The sequence below is a fragment of the Anser anser genome (genome assembly GCF_964211835.1).
Source record: "Anser anser genome assembly, chromosome: 8".
Taxonomy (NCBI): Eukaryota; Metazoa; Chordata; class Aves; order Anseriformes; family Anatidae; genus Anser; species Anser anser.
In genome coordinates, this window is record NC_139728.1 from 15,490,723 (window position 1) to 15,507,937 (window position 17,215).

The 17,215-nt window shown below is 41.9% G+C and overlaps 2 protein-coding genes across 2 annotated transcripts in view; both read left to right on the forward strand.

Annotated features, from left to right (window-relative positions):
* Nucleotides 1–3,819, forward strand: part of NIBAN1 (niban apoptosis regulator 1) — a 67,151-nt gene extending 63,332 nt beyond the window's left edge. Inside the window, exon 14 of the mRNA XM_083847068.1 lies at nt 477–3,819. Within this exon, the coding sequence (XP_083703194.1) occupies nt 477–2,203 (1,727 nt within the window). The 3' untranslated portion in view covers nt 2,204–3,819. The remainder of the gene's footprint in view (nt 1–476) is intronic.
* A 1,460-nt stretch (nt 3,820–5,279) lies between these two features.
* EDEM3 (ER degradation enhancing alpha-mannosidase like protein 3) overlaps nt 5,280–17,215 on the forward strand; it is a 33,323-nt gene continuing 21,387 nt past the window's right edge. Inside the window, exons 1-6 of the mRNA XM_083847069.1 lie at nt 5,280–5,545; nt 7,792–7,837; nt 11,429–11,529; nt 14,305–14,344; nt 15,743–15,855; nt 16,614–16,767. Coding sequence (XP_083703195.1) covers nt 5,379–5,545; nt 7,792–7,837; nt 11,429–11,529; nt 14,305–14,344; nt 15,743–15,855; nt 16,614–16,767 — 621 coding nt within the window. The 5' untranslated portion in view covers nt 5,280–5,378. The remainder of the gene's footprint in view (nt 5,546–7,791; nt 7,838–11,428; nt 11,530–14,304; nt 14,345–15,742; nt 15,856–16,613; nt 16,768–17,215) is intronic.

Here is a 17,215-nt window from a genome sequence, read left to right on the forward strand (position 1 = left end):
CTGCTTGTGTGCCAGAAAATGAAACCATGCCAGGTGGTATATAAAGATACATAAGATATTTGTATCTCTCCGGATCTGTCTGCCTATCTATATGCTAGATAAAGACAAGCTTCTGTGTTGCCCGACGGCCTTTTGTGGCACAACTGTTCCAAAATATCAGTATAATAATTAATGTAATAAGCACACTTTCGTTCATGTATTCAGTGTAATCACTTCCGCATTTAAACATCACCTCTGTGCACTGCAGGCCCTCTGGTACTTTTGTATTACTGCAATTTCAAGTTTAGGTCAATATTGGAGTTCCCTTAATGAAAACAGATAAACTCCCCAATTAAGATAAACTGAAAACAAGTTGAAAATGAAAATTACTATTGTTTGTAATATCAATATATATGACATTAGAAACTCGGGGAAATAGTGTACCTTCTTCGGTGTACCTCTGTCAGTCTTTCCAAACCGTTTTCTGTTTTATTTAGTGATAAAAGAAGCTGCGATTCTGAAGAAGCACAACCTCTTTGAAGATAACTTGAACTTGCCCTGTGAAAGTGTGTCCAGTTTAACTGACCTGAAGACCCCTTCAGGATCAGCACAAACCACTCCCGCTAAGAAGCCTTCCACTGCCAGAGTAGAGATGTCAGATACTGACACTCAAAGTGAGGAGACACTCATTGTGACCGAAAAGATTTCTTGGGAGAAGGATCATGATGATAGCAAGCCATCAGACAAAGAGGAAGTCATTTCTGTTAACACGGCTGGTAATCAGGCAAGCAAAAATGAAGAAGTGATCATTACAGACATCAGTGAGAAACAGGAGTCCCTTGCAGCTACCCTTACAAAACAAAAAGTTCCAGAGGAAAATACTGCTTTGGAGAATGAAGACATAGTGAAAAGAGACTTTGTAGGGGACACTGAGACAGAGCTTACTACAAAAGAAGAAGTCGTGAAGGAAAAAGTAGCTTTGGGGACTGAAAATGCATTCAGAGATTTTGGAGTCAGCCCTGAAAAAGAACTTAAGGTACATGAAGAAGCAGTAGAGGAGAAGGTAACTTCTGAGAACAAAACAGCAACGGATGCAGCGTTTGATGGTGGCACTGAAAAAGAAAGCAAAGTACAGGAAGAAGTTGTTGAGATCAAGCTGACTTCCCCACATGATAATGTAGTAGAAGCAGAGATTTTAGGAAATGATGAAATGAAAATCAAGGTAGAAAAAGGGATTACAGAACAATTATCACAGAGTGAAAATGCAGTAGGAACAGGGCTTGAAGAAGAAAGTAAAAAAGAAAATAAAGGCCAAGGAGTGAGTATTGACATGAGGGTTACTTGTCAGGATGAAAACACAGGGAAAGGAGGTTTTGGGGAGAATTCTGAGAAAGAAAGCAAGTCAGAAGAAAAGAGTTGTAAATCCCCTGATGATGTGAATGAGATAAAGAATTTGCTGATGGTAGCAGTTGAATTACCAGCAGATACTCCACCTGAGAATATGAAAGAGATCTGTGAAGGTGAGATTTTAAAGTTGCAAGAGCATGAAGGGAACGAGATAAGCAAAATAGCTGCGGCAGAAATTGAAGTAAGACAGACGATGATGAATAAAGATGCAGCGGAAAGCATGGAGTTCAAGGAGGACCGACCATCTTCATCTAGTTTGGGGACAGGTGGTAAGAATTTAGTGAATGTGTCCAAGGCGGGCTGCAACATGGCTCAAGCAGAATGGCTGGTGGAAATCTCAGATACACCTCAAGTGGTAAAATCAGAAGTCGAGACGAAGCAAAGTGTTCGGTACACGGGTGCAGAAAGCTGTGACAGTGACAGATTGCAGCCAGAAGAACACACTGAAAATGCATCTGAAGACAAAAGATTAGATGGGGAGGGAGGAGGAGCAGGGGATAGTCATGCTGTCCCAGTGGAGGTAGGGACTGAGAGCTTTTTTCATAACCCTGCTGAAAATCCAGACATAGCACAAGTGCCTATTTTGAATACAGAAAAGCCAAGAACGGGACTGATAGATGTGCCGGTTTCTTTGGAGGTGGATCAGGGAGAGGTTAGTGCCACACAGGTCACAGGAGGTGCTGAGCCTGGCGAGGGCAAAGGGAAGCCAGAAGATGAATCATCTTCACATACGGAAATAACAAGCTCAGAAGTACAAGGTATTTTCACAGAAGAAAACAGGGAAGGTAGTTATGTACAGCAAAACCCTGAAGAGTAAGAAGTGTTTTTCAGCCCAGCCCTTTAGGATTTATTTGCTTCAGTAATCCCTGTTTAATCGTGAATACTTACTTGAATTGGAGCTAGAGGAAACGGGCTGTACTGTGGTATTACCAGCTTGCAGTTTTGTCACAGATCTCTTCCTGAGTGATAGGTGATAGGTTTCCTTTCATTTAAAGCCCTCACTGCTTAAAATCGAATCGCTGTCAGGAAACCTTATCTTTCACTTAAAATTTGCTGCCTATTATGGTTATAGAAAAGTTTGAAAATGTCATCACGGAATGCTTCAAAAGCAATTCACCCCTGTCTATAGAGTTATTTTAACAACTTAAGACTTAACTTCTTAGGTGTTTTAACTGGGGAGTGGCTCATGATTTTAAAATGCATGGATTTGACAGTACTGTTATGATTCTTAGATGATTGGTACATACGTTGCTATTCACGGATGCTTTTAGTATTTGCATGCAGTATATGGGAAATAAATAAAACCGTTAGTAGTTAAACAGAACATGATAGTTAATTTAGTAGGCTGCTCAAAAGCCACACTTTGTGCAAATTCTGCAAACTGATAACGTAATTATTATGAAGTTTTGACAGGTATTAAAGTCAAGCAACTTTTCTGATTTTTTTCTTATTGCTATATTTAAAAAGGGGGAAAAAATGGGAGCAGGTTTCTCAGTCCCACTCTGCACTTCTGGGTTATTTAGCCTTCCAGAGCACTTTACGGTTATTTTATTTTATTTTATAGACGGGAAAGATGAGAATGTTTACAATAACTATAACCATAAGGCAGCATCCTTATGTTTTACTTCCCACCATAAAACATATTCACTTACAGCTATCTAATACCGAATATTAAGAGTCCTGCCATTCACATTCTTACTGACTTGAGATACTCACTTTTGTAGGGCTTTCTAGGTGCGTAAATTACATCATAAATTGCAATAATTGTGACATATTATGATGATTGCATATAATTTCTACTAGAAAAGTTAAGTGAAGCAAAAATCAGCTAAGGGCTATTCACTTGTGCTTAGATTTTGGACGGCAGAATCAAGTTTCAAAAGCAGTAATTAAAATGAGACTTATTGCTTTCATAGCCAGCATACTATCATCCACAGCAAATTGTGATCTATGCACAAAGTGGCTTATAAGCATTGTTTGCACACACAATATAAAGACTGTGCACAGAAAAGCTTGGAAATGAAAAACAGCATTTTAACAAATTGGGCTTTAGAAATAAAGACTGCACTTCAGAGGTCACTTTAGGGCACCTTAAAAATTTGATCTGGGGTTTCTGACTCTTTCTGAATAAATGTAAGACTGTACAGGACAGCAAGATTAATAATAATCACAGTAAGTAAAGGACTGAGGGATCTGCATTGATAAAGACATGGGAAGAAATAACAAACTCCAGAGAGCATAATATTTGTTGGCATTTAACAACCTGTGTAAAGTCTGTTATTTAATGCTATCAAAATCTGCTATAATACTAACAGAGAATGGATACTAGAGGAATAGGCAAATATTACTGCCTAAGTATGGAATATGTTGAGTAACTTGACAGAGTGGAGTGTCACTGTTGTAAAATAAATGCAACTCCTATTTATTCCAGAAGCTGTAGTGCGGTGTACAAACATTAATGTCACATATGTTTTCCTTGCAAAAGTACTTTTGAATAGTTTCCTCCTTCATGCAAAATTGCTTAGTTATTTCACTGTCAGCTTTTTCTTTTCTTTTTGGTAACAAATCATTAGCTATTTCCAATTGGTACTAAACATTAAGTGACTTCAAATTTATAACGTGCTTTAGAGTTGGGCAGTGGCAGTCTCTTTTAGCAATGTCATGGAATAGGGGACACAAAGTTTTTCTACGAAGATGCGTACAAAAGAGGATGGCAAGATGGCGACGGTTACTCTGCAAAAACGGCTGTGTTCTACAAAAGCTGTTTATGACTAACATGAATTAGAGACATCTGTACATACACAGTGCAAAAAATATATTTGGCATTAACACTCCCATCAAAGCCATTTTTGAGTTATTCCTATGGCAGGCTTAGATCAGGGTCATGTTTTCCTGTAGGTATTCGAGCACGGTGGTGTTGAATGCAGGCGCTCAGCGCGCTTGTTCTTCACAAGTAGGATGCGAAACGGCAGCAAAGACTTGTCCCCAGCATCTCCCTGTCGGCAGATTTGTACTGAAATTCAGCACTTCACGGGCATCTTTTGTCTTTGCGTATGTTTTCTGACACACCGTGGTGCTTGCAGAGGGACGGACGGAGAGCGGCGTTCTTCACGCCTCTAACCAAGAACGCCTCTAACGAGGCCTTGGGATAACAACGGGGTGTGGGGATCGGGTCGCGGTGACAGGAACGCCGAGGCCCGCGACCCGTACGGTTTCACCGGGCCGCTGCGGGTACAAGAAGCCACCGGTCGGTGCTTCTGGCCCGTGTCTGCAAGGAGCTCCTGCCCGTGCCGGGCCCGGCGGCTGTGGGGAGCCCTGCCGGGCCCGGCACGGCGGCAGCGGGCAGGCCGCTCTGCGCGACGCCGGTGACGGGAACAAATCCCGCTCCGCCCTTCCGCGGCCAGCGGGGCCGGTTCTGGGCCGGGTCACAGCGCGGGGCGCTGCCGGGTCAAACACGGGGGCTCTGGGCGGCTCCGCGGGCTGAGGGCTGCGCCGCGGGCCCGCCCCGCGCCTTTACGCCCGGCGTCCGCGGGCGCCGCCGGACTCGAACGCGAAGCGAGCGAAGGAGCGGCGGCAGCGGGCGCACGGCCGGCTCCGCGCGACGGCGCCGAACTACACCTCCCGGCGAGCGCGCGGCAGCCGCCCGCTGCGGAGCGGCGGCGGAGCGCGCGCGAGGCACGCCGGGAGCTGTAGTCCGGCCGCGCCGCGCCGCGCCCCCGCCTCCCCCCATCCTTTTGTCCACGTCGCCTCTCGCGCCTGCCGCGGTCACGTGGCCCCCGGCGCCCTCGCGCCGCCGCGGCCCGCTCCCATTGGCCCGCCGGGGCGGGGCCGAACCCGGAAGCGGCGGCGCGAGGCCGTTCCCTTGGCTACGCCGCGGGAGGGCCGGGCCGGGCCGGGCCCCGCCGCCGGGAGCCGCGGCCGCCGCGCCGCCAGGGGCGGGATGGGCCGGGGCCGGGCCTGGGCCTAGCGGCAGCGGGCGGGCGGCCGCGGCCATGAGCGGAGCTGCGGGCTGCCGGGGCGGCGGCGGCGGCGGCGAGCGGGGGCCTCGCTGGAGGAGGCCGTGGAGGCTGCTGGCGCTCGGCCTCCTCTCCGCTTCCTCCGTGCTGGCGGCCGCGCCGGGAGCCGGGGCCATGAGCAAGGAGGAGAAGCGGCGGCTGGGGTGAGTCGGGGCGGGGCGGGGAGGGGGCGGCGGGGACGGGGCCGCGGCCTCTGGCGGGTCCTGCCGGCGGCCCCTGGCCGGCTCCGGCCCTCCGCCGGGCGCTGGAGCCGCGGCCTCGGGCGTTGCGGCCGCAGCCTGGGTGCTGCGGGTCCAGGCGGGCGGAGGTGAGCGTCCCTCTGCGAGCCGGCCGGGTGGTCGCCTCGCGGCCACCTGGGGAACGCGGCTGGGGGGGGGTAATAAAAAGGAGACCTCAGCGCGTGTTTCTGCCCGCTTCCGTTGCTGAAGGCGAATCGCAGCGCTCCCTGTTCCCTAGCGTAGCCCAGGTTAGGAAGGACCCCCGAGGAGGGTCGCCGAGCCCAACTCCTGGCTCCACTTGGGGCCCCTCACAAGCAGACGCTGTGTCTGAGAGCCGTGCCCAAACGCTTCCCGAGCTCCCGCGGGCTCGGGGGCTGTGGCCGCTGCTCTGGGCAGCCTGTGCCGGCGCCCAGCCCGCCCCAGTCAGTGCTGTAAAGCAACCTTAATAAAACTCTGTGCAAGAGGCCCAGAACGTGTCTCAATCAAAGCGCAGATAACGAAACCAAAGGAAATCACAACTGGAAACTCGTCTTCACGTTTATATTTGCGTGAGTCCTTTAGTAAGGCACAGTAAGTTTAGACGGGTCATCTCGTCCTGTGAACCTTGACATTCTACAGTAGAATCATAGATTCTTTTGTATACGTGTAAGAAGCTGATTTGCTTTTAATATGGTTTTCAGTTGCATGATAAAGACTACAATGTAGGTGGCAATGTATTGCACTGCATGAAGTAGTTGGTTTTTTTAGACAGACCTTTAATCAAGCTCAGCATGATCTTATTGCCAGGGCAGCTTCATCGTCATTGTGTTCACATCAGCTGGTCACTTGCAGAGAATAAATGATGCAAAATGTGCGGGGAAAGCACTGTGGAGACTTCCAGTTATTAATCACTGGACGTAAGCTGATATTTAACTTAAGTAACGCTTACAGTTAGTTGGGCTTTGCATCTTGGGTTGTCAGGGTACATACGTTGTGTGCTTTCCTCGTGTCACCACTTAATGGGTTTAAACTTCCCCCTTTGGTTTAAATTTTTTGTGTTCATAAATTCAACTCCGTGCACCTGCTGCCCCCGGTGTGTGCAAGCGGTCTTGCCACCGTTTGTGTCTGGGGGCTCTCAGCTGGGTGGCTTATTGCAGGTAAGCTGTGCCTCTGTTCCATGACAAGGTGGTGTCAGTCACAGAAGTCCTTTCAGAAAGTGTCCTGTAAAAGCAAGTTGCATGTAGAGAACTAAAGGCTGTGAGAAGCTTCATGTGTGCTAAATCGCAGGTCAGCATGGTGTGCCTGGTGCAGCTGGAGCTGGTGCTCGAGTGCGGCCGCAGGTGCGGGCACTGCGGGCTGGATGAAGCCTCCAAAGTACCAGGAAAAAGCATCCTGTCCTTTCTTTTGATGGCTTGGTACACCAGATGAGTGAAAACTACTGCTTAGTTTCAAGTCATTGAACTAAATCAGTTATTTGGAGTATAATTGTGCTGTTCCTGTCTCTTGGGTTTGGTTTTATCATCGGAGACTGTGAGTTGTATAGCTATTAGCTCAGAAATTAGCATGCTCTGTTGTAAGCGTGGCTAGGTACTCAACTCAGTAAAACAGTTAGGTAGAAATGGAAGCGGTGCGCTCTTGGGAAGACAGCACTGTTTTATGTGGCAGTGCTGCTCACCTTGACTGCTTCTCAAACACGTACAATAAATGTATCTGTGAGGATTTTCTTTACTGTGTGCTTGCCAAGACTCCTGATTCAAGGAAGATGTGTATCTCATCACTTATCTGAATCACAGATCGGAATTTAACGCTGTGTCAGTTGGTTTTAGTGGGGGTGATTACAAGACGAACATAACTCTATGTGCTGGTTTTTGCTGAGCAAGGAACGTGTCCTGTCTCTGGCTTTAACGTATTAGTGACATCTACAGCTATCGAAGAGGAAGCACAGGAGGCTGAAAGAGGGTCCCCACATGACAAATACTTAATTTTGTGTTAGGCAAAGGAAAAGCCAAATAGCAGCCAGGTCAGGGAAAACTGTTTGCCATGTTTCATTTACTTGAGTAGAGTACGCTAGTAGAGGAGCTGTTCCTGAAATTACGGTAGCACATCTTGGTGTTCTAAGATAGCATGGTAAAGGGCGTTGTGATGCAGACCACCAATGCTGTTCTTTTTAATTTTTGTTTTTGTTTTTTTAGAAACCAAGTGCTGGAAATGTTTGATCATGCGTACAGCAATTATATGGTAAGGAAAATACCTGTTTGTTGAATTGTTCTTGGAATTGTTATTGCTGACCTGGAAGAGAAAGCAGGGTACAGTACTTGATGTTCTAGAGAAATAGCAGGAAGGTATTGGGGGAAAATAAAGCTAAAATAAATAAGAGCATCTGTGTACCCGTTAACAGGAATTGAACAAATCTTACTTTCAGGAGGAGCGGTGTCAGGAGAGTTACAGTGGATTTCAGAATGGTAGCTAGGAATTGCTAGCTGTAACTCTGTCAATCTCTGCCTGATGCTTCCTCAGACTGGTTTCTCTCCCATCAGGTTACGAGCAGTTTTCATCTTCATTAAACTCTTGGGTCTGTAATTCCAGACTCTTAAAAACAGTGAAAACAGGAAGCTTGAGAAAACCTGTTATCATCTGATTCTGGAGAATACAAAACGATCCTATTTATTTTGTGGGTAAAATTAATTAAAGTATTTTTCTTGCAGGAAGACATGCTAGATACAGTTTGGTAGGTTTTGTTTTTTACAAACAAGTACGTTTTGTAGAACATAGCAGAACAAAAAGAGGATTAGGTGTCTTGTTTGTGCATTGTACCCTCTTCTGGGTATGTGGCTGTCATACGGCAGCGAGCCACGCTTACCGTGGTTTCTTCTAATATGGCTCGTAATTTTCCTGTTTAGGTGTCCTCACATTCTGGGTATGTTGAAGCCATTTTGCAATCTAATCAACTTTGAAGTAGGTTAGCTTAGGCTAGATGTGTTGCAGAATAAAGAATTACTCAGTGGACTGACTCCTCAAGTGATAGTTACTTTCAAATATACTCTAAATAACTCTGAGGAGAAGCTGCAAATGTGAGTAATATAAAATATGTATTCTTGCATAGTTTTACGAAACAATCTTTTTGTATGTTCTTTGTGGCTGTTACAGAAACCTCTCTTTTAAGTTGCACCAGTTCCTGCAGGAGAAACTCAACAGTTTTTTGACAATATCTTGCCACGTGTCCCAACTTCTATATCATGATTTTGCCATTTAAAACAAAGGGGGGGGGGGAAGCTTGTGAGTTACAAATTTATACACTGCATGAGTGGTACAGAATTAATGAATGCCAAGCGTATTTTCAAAACGGGTACAGTTTCCTTCTAAACTTCTGAGCTCCTGCTTTTGACACCTCAGCAGTTAAACATCTGGCATTTTGGTGTTGATTTGTAACTAGTTACTTGAGACCTGGTTCTGTTAAAATCACTTGGCTTGGTTTTCTCATGACATTCAGAAGTAAAAACTGTTAAGGATTTGGCAAAATCGGATAAAAAGTTGGCTGTAGAAAGGATCTGTGCTCCTATTGTTCGTTGTGATCAACTAGAAACAGGTAGGTGTCTTGCTGCATCTGACACAAGAAAATTCTGGGTTCAGAAGAAGAATGACTTTGGCTATCCTGGAAACTTTGAAGCCAGAAGGATATTTATTTGCCACGTATGCTGGAACACTGAACAAACAGAGATGTGGCTTGTTTGTTCAATGCTGAAGAAAAGATTAGGGTATGAGGCTCGATTCTGACAGCAAGAAAATAAAGTGGTTTTGCAGCTGCTTTTGAAACAGCCAGGTGAAAAGTTCTGATCTTCTGTTTCTATTAATACTTATTTTAGAATTGAACAGCTAAAAGACTGAAAATTTATGCTTGCGTGCAAAGGGGAAACCCCCTTGCCCTGTTGGTTGGTTTTTTTCAGATATGAACAGGAGCTTTGAATAAAAAGCTGCTGTTATTTTCAGTCCTTCAACAATATTTATAATAATTGGGATGTTTTCTTCTTGACTGTCAGAAAGAAAATGTGAAAATGTCAGTCACTTCAGGTGTGGAGGTATTTCTTGCTTTGCAGCACTAGTAGCAGTGCATCTTCTTGCTTTGTTCAAGTACCATGCTGTACTGAATTTACAGTCCAGATAGTGAGAAATCTGATCAGTGCTTCTATCAGAATGTGTAGGAATTCCAGAGTATCCCTCAAGCTACATTCATATAATATTTTTCTGAGGCATGTTTACGGTATGTAACATGTGCCATATTTTATATTAAATATGTCTTTCTGTTTCCTTTGAGGTTACCTGAAGGGGAGAAGTTAAAAGTTGGGAAACCACTTGTTGTATTAGCCTTTCCTGCTCTAGATAGAGACTACACAAGCTTTTATTTTTTCAAAACTGTTCTAGTTCGTTATGATACTGTAAGATAAAAAGTCTGTTTTCTTCTTTTTCTGCCACCTTTTCTCTCCGTAATTTAAGCCAGAGATCTTAGTTTTGACATGGCTCTTGTCGTGTACTTCTTTAATCTGTTTATCTGAATACTTCGCACAGATATGTAGAAACGTCTGAGCTGTATTAAAATGATCCAGATTCTGGCTTTTGCAGTTGAACTTGAGGAGAACAAAGTCATGCAAAGACCGAAATACCCGGGTGGTAGATGGGGAAACAAACCATCAGTTTCAAAAGAAGTTGCTGTAAGAGCTGTTTATTTATAGAAGAATGTTCCTTCTTTGCCTATTTCGTGTTTGAATATAGATTATTTTTTGTACTGTATATTTGGAAAGACTTGCAATGTGTTTACTTGCAGTTTCAGCTGCAGTAATTGAACTTTTTTAACCTGCCACATGTTAATTAGCCATGCTGAAAGTAAAATAGCACAGCACGGTACCCCATCCAGCTTCCTGATGGAATCAAGAGGGAGAAGCTCTGTCCCGATTCGCTTGTGTTGGGCTTCTAATGGAGAAGCATTTCCATGCATGTTTTTGGATTTACATATATTTAAGTTTCATCTTTCTGAATGTCATTGTCCACTTTTGTGATTTTTCAGTAAACATCTATTGCACAATGATGAGTTGTACACGTTTGTGTTTATTTCAGCTGATACCCCATTTTGGTGGCAGTTTAAACCTACAAAACTTGCACTGACTTGACTGAAAGTAGAAATGGGTTTTATTCAGTGGGCCTGACTTTGGCAACAGTGCCGCTGCTGTTATTTCTGCCTTAGAGACAAGAAATCAGGTTACAATACAGCTTGCTTGTGCTTTTCTAGAAGCACGAGGGAAACCATTGCTTTTCCCAAAAATCTAGCAATGCCTCGCTCTTAAACTTCGCTGAATTTGTAAATGGGTTAGTTTTGGTAAGCTTTTTTGTGAATGTTATCTCTTGTTCTGATTTGTGTAGTGATTTACCAAATTACTGTTTTACCTTCCAAGTGAGTTCTCATATCAGGTACTGATTGTGACCCTGAATCACTGGTGTTCACTTAGCAAAGTTTCCAAAGTGATTTAAGGTCTAATTCTCCTGATTTTTTCCATGAAATATCAGTCACTCAATAACATCTGCATTATTACTCGTAATTGGTGGGGCTATGGCTTTTGGGGTTGTTTTTTTTTTTTTTGATGTGCCATTATTTGTTCCAGACTTCTATGGGAGGTTGTAGAGAGGTCCTATTGCACTGTTCGGTTTAATCATTTTTGGCTAGTCATGCAGGTTTTACTGAAGCACAGCCGCATTGGGCTTCCTTTTAACAAGCTCTGAAAATTTCCAGGAATGGCTGTAACAGTTATAACTTAATTCGGTTGTTTTGTTTCCCTACAGGAGCATGCATATCCAGCTGATGAACTCATGCCTTTAACTTGTCGTGGACGAGTACGGGGTCAGGAACCAAGTCGAGGGGACGTGGATGATGCCTTGGGAAAGTCAGTATTTGAAACTCTTACTGTCATATGTAAACAGCTAGGAGTCTACGTACAATTTGCAGCTTGTAAAACTTGTCTCTTCAGTTGACACATCCAGAAGCTTAGTATTATTGAAAACAATTCTGTGGGTGCACATAAATCAGTAATTTGTCTCAAAAGTTCTGCTTTGAAGGGGAGGAAAAAAAATATTAGAAAACTGTAATTGTTTACCTTTCTTCCCAGTTAGGCAGAAATAATTACATTTTTTTATTTTCTCCTATGGTGTTAACTGATGTGAAACGTTATCTTAGTCAGGAAGAGAGCATTGACAGGGGAATAAGATACAAAGATAACTTTTAAAATTCATTCTGCAAGTATTTTCTGTAGCAGAGCCTTCTAAAGTGAGCTCCCATCTATGGTGTTAGTGAACTTGACCCCTAAATAGGGTTTATAAGGTTTAGTTATCAGCTGCACAGAGCAGTAGAATGTTATCCACTCTGCTGGCCTTATAAGTGATATATAAAATGCTTTTTTTACGTAGAAAGCTCTCTGAAAACTTAATTAGTCAAATGATCATCACATGCATGGTAGCCTGAGGCCCTGGCCTGAGTATAAACCGTTATTTCAGACCTAGAAATTTTTCACAATTTTTCTCTTAAGATAACTTGTAATATAAATTACTAATCCTTTGTCAAACAACATGTAGATTTAAGGTACAGTTTTTCTCCAATTTAAATTGGGCAAAGCCAAAATTGAATGACTCTGAATGTATTTTTTTCTACAAATGTCTGTATGTGTGCACTTTATGTTCCTAGAGCAAATAATTAAAAAAAAATAGCAGACACTGATTTTATTGATGTCACTGCTTAGTGTCCCTGAGCAGAATAGCATTAATCAAAGGTGAAGTGCTTGTCTTAAGTACCTCATCTAATACATTATATGATATTGAGCATGTTATTTTTGGTAATGTAGAAAACTTCATTAATCTAGAGATTCCTGTATAATCTCGCCATCTGTTTAAAATTAAAAAGATTGACCTTGGAGGTATTGAGAGAGATGACTGATAAGAAAGAAATGTCAAGAAATTGTATTTTTAATCTGGTCATCCATTTTTTAATGACCTTTATTTATATAGTAACATACTATTGTTTGAGTGAAAATACCTTTCAGCCTCATCGGTGCGTTGAATAGCTTGGGTACTTATTTTTCTGTATGCATGTTTTTTATGGTCCTAATAATCAGCAGTGTTTGTATTTCAGATTTGATATATAACACTTTTTCTTGCCAGCTGGCTCATCAGTCATGTTCTACACCATTCTTTGCAATCAGAATGTAGTTTAAAAAAATAAATCACAGGATGAGACAGCTAGGTCAGTTGTACTTTGCTGTAGGGCTGGGGAGTGTACTTGTACAGCAGCCTTCTCTACAGCTGTGTAATACACAACTTTCCCCCCCTTTTTTTTTTTTGTGGAAAAGGTTCCGTATTTGTTACTCAGCTCTGCATAGCCACTAGTTAGTCTCTTTCTCTTGTAGAATGACACCCGTGAAATGTCATTATATCTTTATGAATTAAACTGAAAAAGTGACAGTATATGACCACTTAACTGCAATGCTAATTATCCTCATGCACAGTCATGTGTTGCCTACAGTGCCCAAAATTTGAGGCACTGTGCTTAAATTCTTTACATGTGTTCTTCAATAGACAGTTGTGATTGTTTCCCAAGTTTTCAATTTTAGTGCTGCTTACTCTGCGTATTCTTTTCCACGCATGTTACGAATTAGTTAACATAAGAGCGATTTTATTGGGTTAGGCCAAGTGCTCATCCATCTTAGTATGCACTAGAACAGTCATAGAGAAGAATACGTGATTGGGACAAACCTTACTGCAATACTGCTGTTCAAACTGTATGCATCCAACTGTAGCTGGGCACCAGGTGTTGTCTCTTAATGACATGTGTAGGTATTTATCCCACAGATTTTGTCTAGTCACTTTTTGGATCTGTGGAAGTATTTGGCTTTCCTGAAGCTACCTTTGGCAACAAGTTCAGTGACTTGATGCTTGCTTTTTCTCACTTTCATACCATGTGCAATTTTGAAATCTTTGTATAATGACGCTTCTGCAGGCTGAAAAGTGGGAATCTGTGTCCTTGTTTGTGGTACAGAAGTTGCTATGTACTTTCAGCCCTTGCTGCTCCATTTTGTACCTTTTCCTGTTCCGTTACATCCCATGCAGAAGTTTCATAGCAAAATAACAGCACTTTCTTTATTCTTTCATCAGTAAGTTGTAACACTGAATTTGATTGCAATAAATTGCAGCTTTTCCTGAAATAGAAATTTGGAACAATTTCTGATAGGAGAAATTCAGCTTGGACTGGCTTTTTGATTTTCGTAAATAAACAAACTCTGTTATTGCATTTAATAAGTCAACATTCTTCATTTAAAAAGGGGGGATGGGGACTTGAAAGAGACTTGAATGTTCTGTTGGGTCTCTTCTCAGTAGATTTGATTGGAGACTAGAAATAAAAACTTAATTTGCTTACAATACCTTTGAAAGTTTTGCAGTAAATAAAGGAATCTTTATAATCATAGTTTTGTTTCAGTCATTCTGGTCACTGAAAAGGGAAGAAACTTAGTATCAGCAGGATATTAATTTTGATGTTAAACATGCACAGTTTTTTAGTAGCTGGTGACAATTCAGTTTCTTCCATGGTCTTAGTTACTATTAAATATGATTATATGATTTAATTTTGAAACATACAGGTCTATAATGAATCTGTTTTAAATTTTATTTTATAGGTTTTCACTGACCTTAATTGATACCTTGGACACTCTTGTGGTAGGTTTAATTTATTGGTAAACTTTTATAAAACAAAAAATGATCTTCAGCTGTTCAGACTTACATTTTTTAAGGAAAAAAGGAATCTAAAAAATGTATATCATTCATCACCTTTTTAATCTTTAGCCATCTGTTGGAAGTGGCTATTGCTTCTAAGAACTTCCAAGTGCTGTGACGATGGTGTTCAGAATTCATTGCAAGAAGAATGTTGGAACACTTCTGTATTTCACTGATGCTTTGTCTTTTCTTGTGCTCTAATTTAACAAAAATGTATGTGAGATTTTTTCAGTTATAATCTATGGCAACATGCTGACATATAAGTGAACACCTCTTAGTATCTGCTGAATTATTTATTTTTAAATTGCGTGTGCTTGTTTCATGGATGAATTTGCAGATATTTAAATGTATATTTAAGAAATTCAGCCCTTAACGTATTTGCCAGGAAAAGTTGCCAGAATCTCTTAAGAGATGCCGGTTGTTAATAAACTACTTTCCATTAGTTTTCAATCCCTTTTTGGAATATATTGTCATGATAAAATAAATTTTGGAAATTAGAAATTCAGCCATTCATATCTCCTGGTAAACAGCACTAAAGCTTTGAAAATCTTAACTGCACTTCTTTGTTGTGTGAATCATATAATGTTCTTCCTCTGACAGCTGTTCTCTTTTTACGATGTGCTGTGAGATGACCCTTGACTGGTTTTGAATCACAAATGTTAAAAATGTGGAATCTGTTACTCCCAGTCTCTACATGAACACCCAGATGGATTGTTAGGGTTTATTTATTATTTTCTTAGGGCAGGATTAATACATGTGGGATTTAAAGGTACTTACGGTAACAAATTGGAAAAGGTACATAAGTTCTGGAAGATTGATTAAAAGAAAGTCAGTGTGAAAGAAAATCTGTACGAAATGCTGGGACTGTTCTTCAGGCAAAAGAAGAAAACTGCTGGGAGGAGGAAGGCTGCTGGGGCTATTCACTGAGCTCAGGACATGGCTCCTTACACCATGGGTAGGAGACTTCTGTGAAATCGGAGGCACCGCAGCAGTCCGGCCACCGCTTACCCTGCTAGTGCAGATCCAGCCCGCTGAGCCTGTTGCACTGAAGTTGTGGGGTGGGAGTAGGGGAAGGAACAAACAAATCCCTTGCTATTTGTTGAGGTGTACTGTTGGTGACTTTTTCTTTACGTAGACCTTTGATTCTCTTCCACACATCTCACGAGAAAAATATTACTAATGTCTGTTCACAGTGTATCAGAGTATGTCCCTGCAGGACCAGAATATCAGTCTAAGACATTGGAAATTTTTTTTTAAACTGTTGCTCTTGTTCTTCCACACCTGAGTGTGACTGTATTAGCTGTGGTGGAACCTAAATGTTTGGTTACGTTTGTATTCCAGGTGTTAAATAAAACCAAAGAGTTTGAAGAGGCTGTAAAAAAAGTAATAAAGGATGTTAACTTAGATAACGACATAGTTGTATCTGTCTTTGAAACCAACATAAGAGTCCTTGGGTGAGTAACTTTCATGTCTTCAAAATTCTTTAAAACCCCGTTTTAGCTAAATGTCCTGAAGGCATACCTTTATGTGCTATTTCACCTCATTTAAAACAGTTGGTCCTTTGTCAGTTAGCATAATTCAACACTTGCCCTAAAAAAGGTTTTAAAATGCTAGGCAGGAATTGATGCAGTGGTGCTGAATCAAGTCGACCCCATCTGACTTCTGCAGATGCAGCTTCTGTAATTAAAAAAAGCCTGTGTGTGCTGAGGTAGCAGTGTTTTTTAATGGAAATAGTCTTAAAGGTTGCACTGCTCAATACTTGATTTAAGAGAGAGAATATTTCAACACTTAAGAGTAGTAAATTATTTCAGGTTGGAAGGGACCTCTGGAGGTCTCCAGTCCAACTTCCTGCTCATAGCAGCGTCAGAGCAGGTTAATTTTAAGCTATTATATGCAGTTTTAGAAGTGCTGTTTGTTTCTCTTACCAAATTTTGATGGTCAGAAAAAGCTGTTTTTCTTTATGAATCCATGATTTGTCTGTAATGTGGGGCTGAGTCCTAAGCAATAAGAATTGCTTCCAAATTACCAACACCTCATCTTGATTTTGGTTGGAGTTGCATCTGCTAAGCATTTCTGAAAACTACAGCGATGTGAACATAGCACAGTTATTTACATATGGTTATTTACATGATAGAAATTTTTGCATTGCTGGTGAGATAGATATATCTGTTGAGATATCTGTCGAGCTGTGGATATTTTCTCTTGTGTTTAGAGGTCTCCTAGGTGGGCATTCGGTGGCAATTATGCTGAAAGAAAAAGGTGAACATATGCAGTGGTACAATGGTGAACTTCTGCACATGGCGAAGGAACTAGGCTACAAGCTTCTACCTGCTTTTAACACCACTAGTGGTCTCCCTTATCCAAGAGTAAGTTCTGTGGTTTCTGCAATTGAGAAGTATTTCCATGAAGAAAATTTTTGTTGTTGCGTTTTAATCTCAGTTTCTGACTTCACGTGTATATTTAAGCGTACTGAAAATCAGAAACTTGTAAATTGCTTGTTTCCAACACATGCTACCTACTATTTTTAAAATACAGCTTTTAATGCTCTGAATCCCTGCATTTCCAGCTCTGCCAATTCTTATACACATTGTCATGGGTAAATAATAACAGCAGAAATCTTGGCTAATCACTGTCTGCTGATCTCTTGCTCCTACAGGCACTATCAAGTATCTGAGAGTAATTTTTGTTTTGGTACATATCTCTCAGTCAGTGAAAGATCAACTTGCAAGCACATGCAGCGTAGCACAGAACTGATTAATCTTCATGGTCTACATCCGAATTTTTTTTTAAAGAGGGCAAATGTAACTGGAAAGC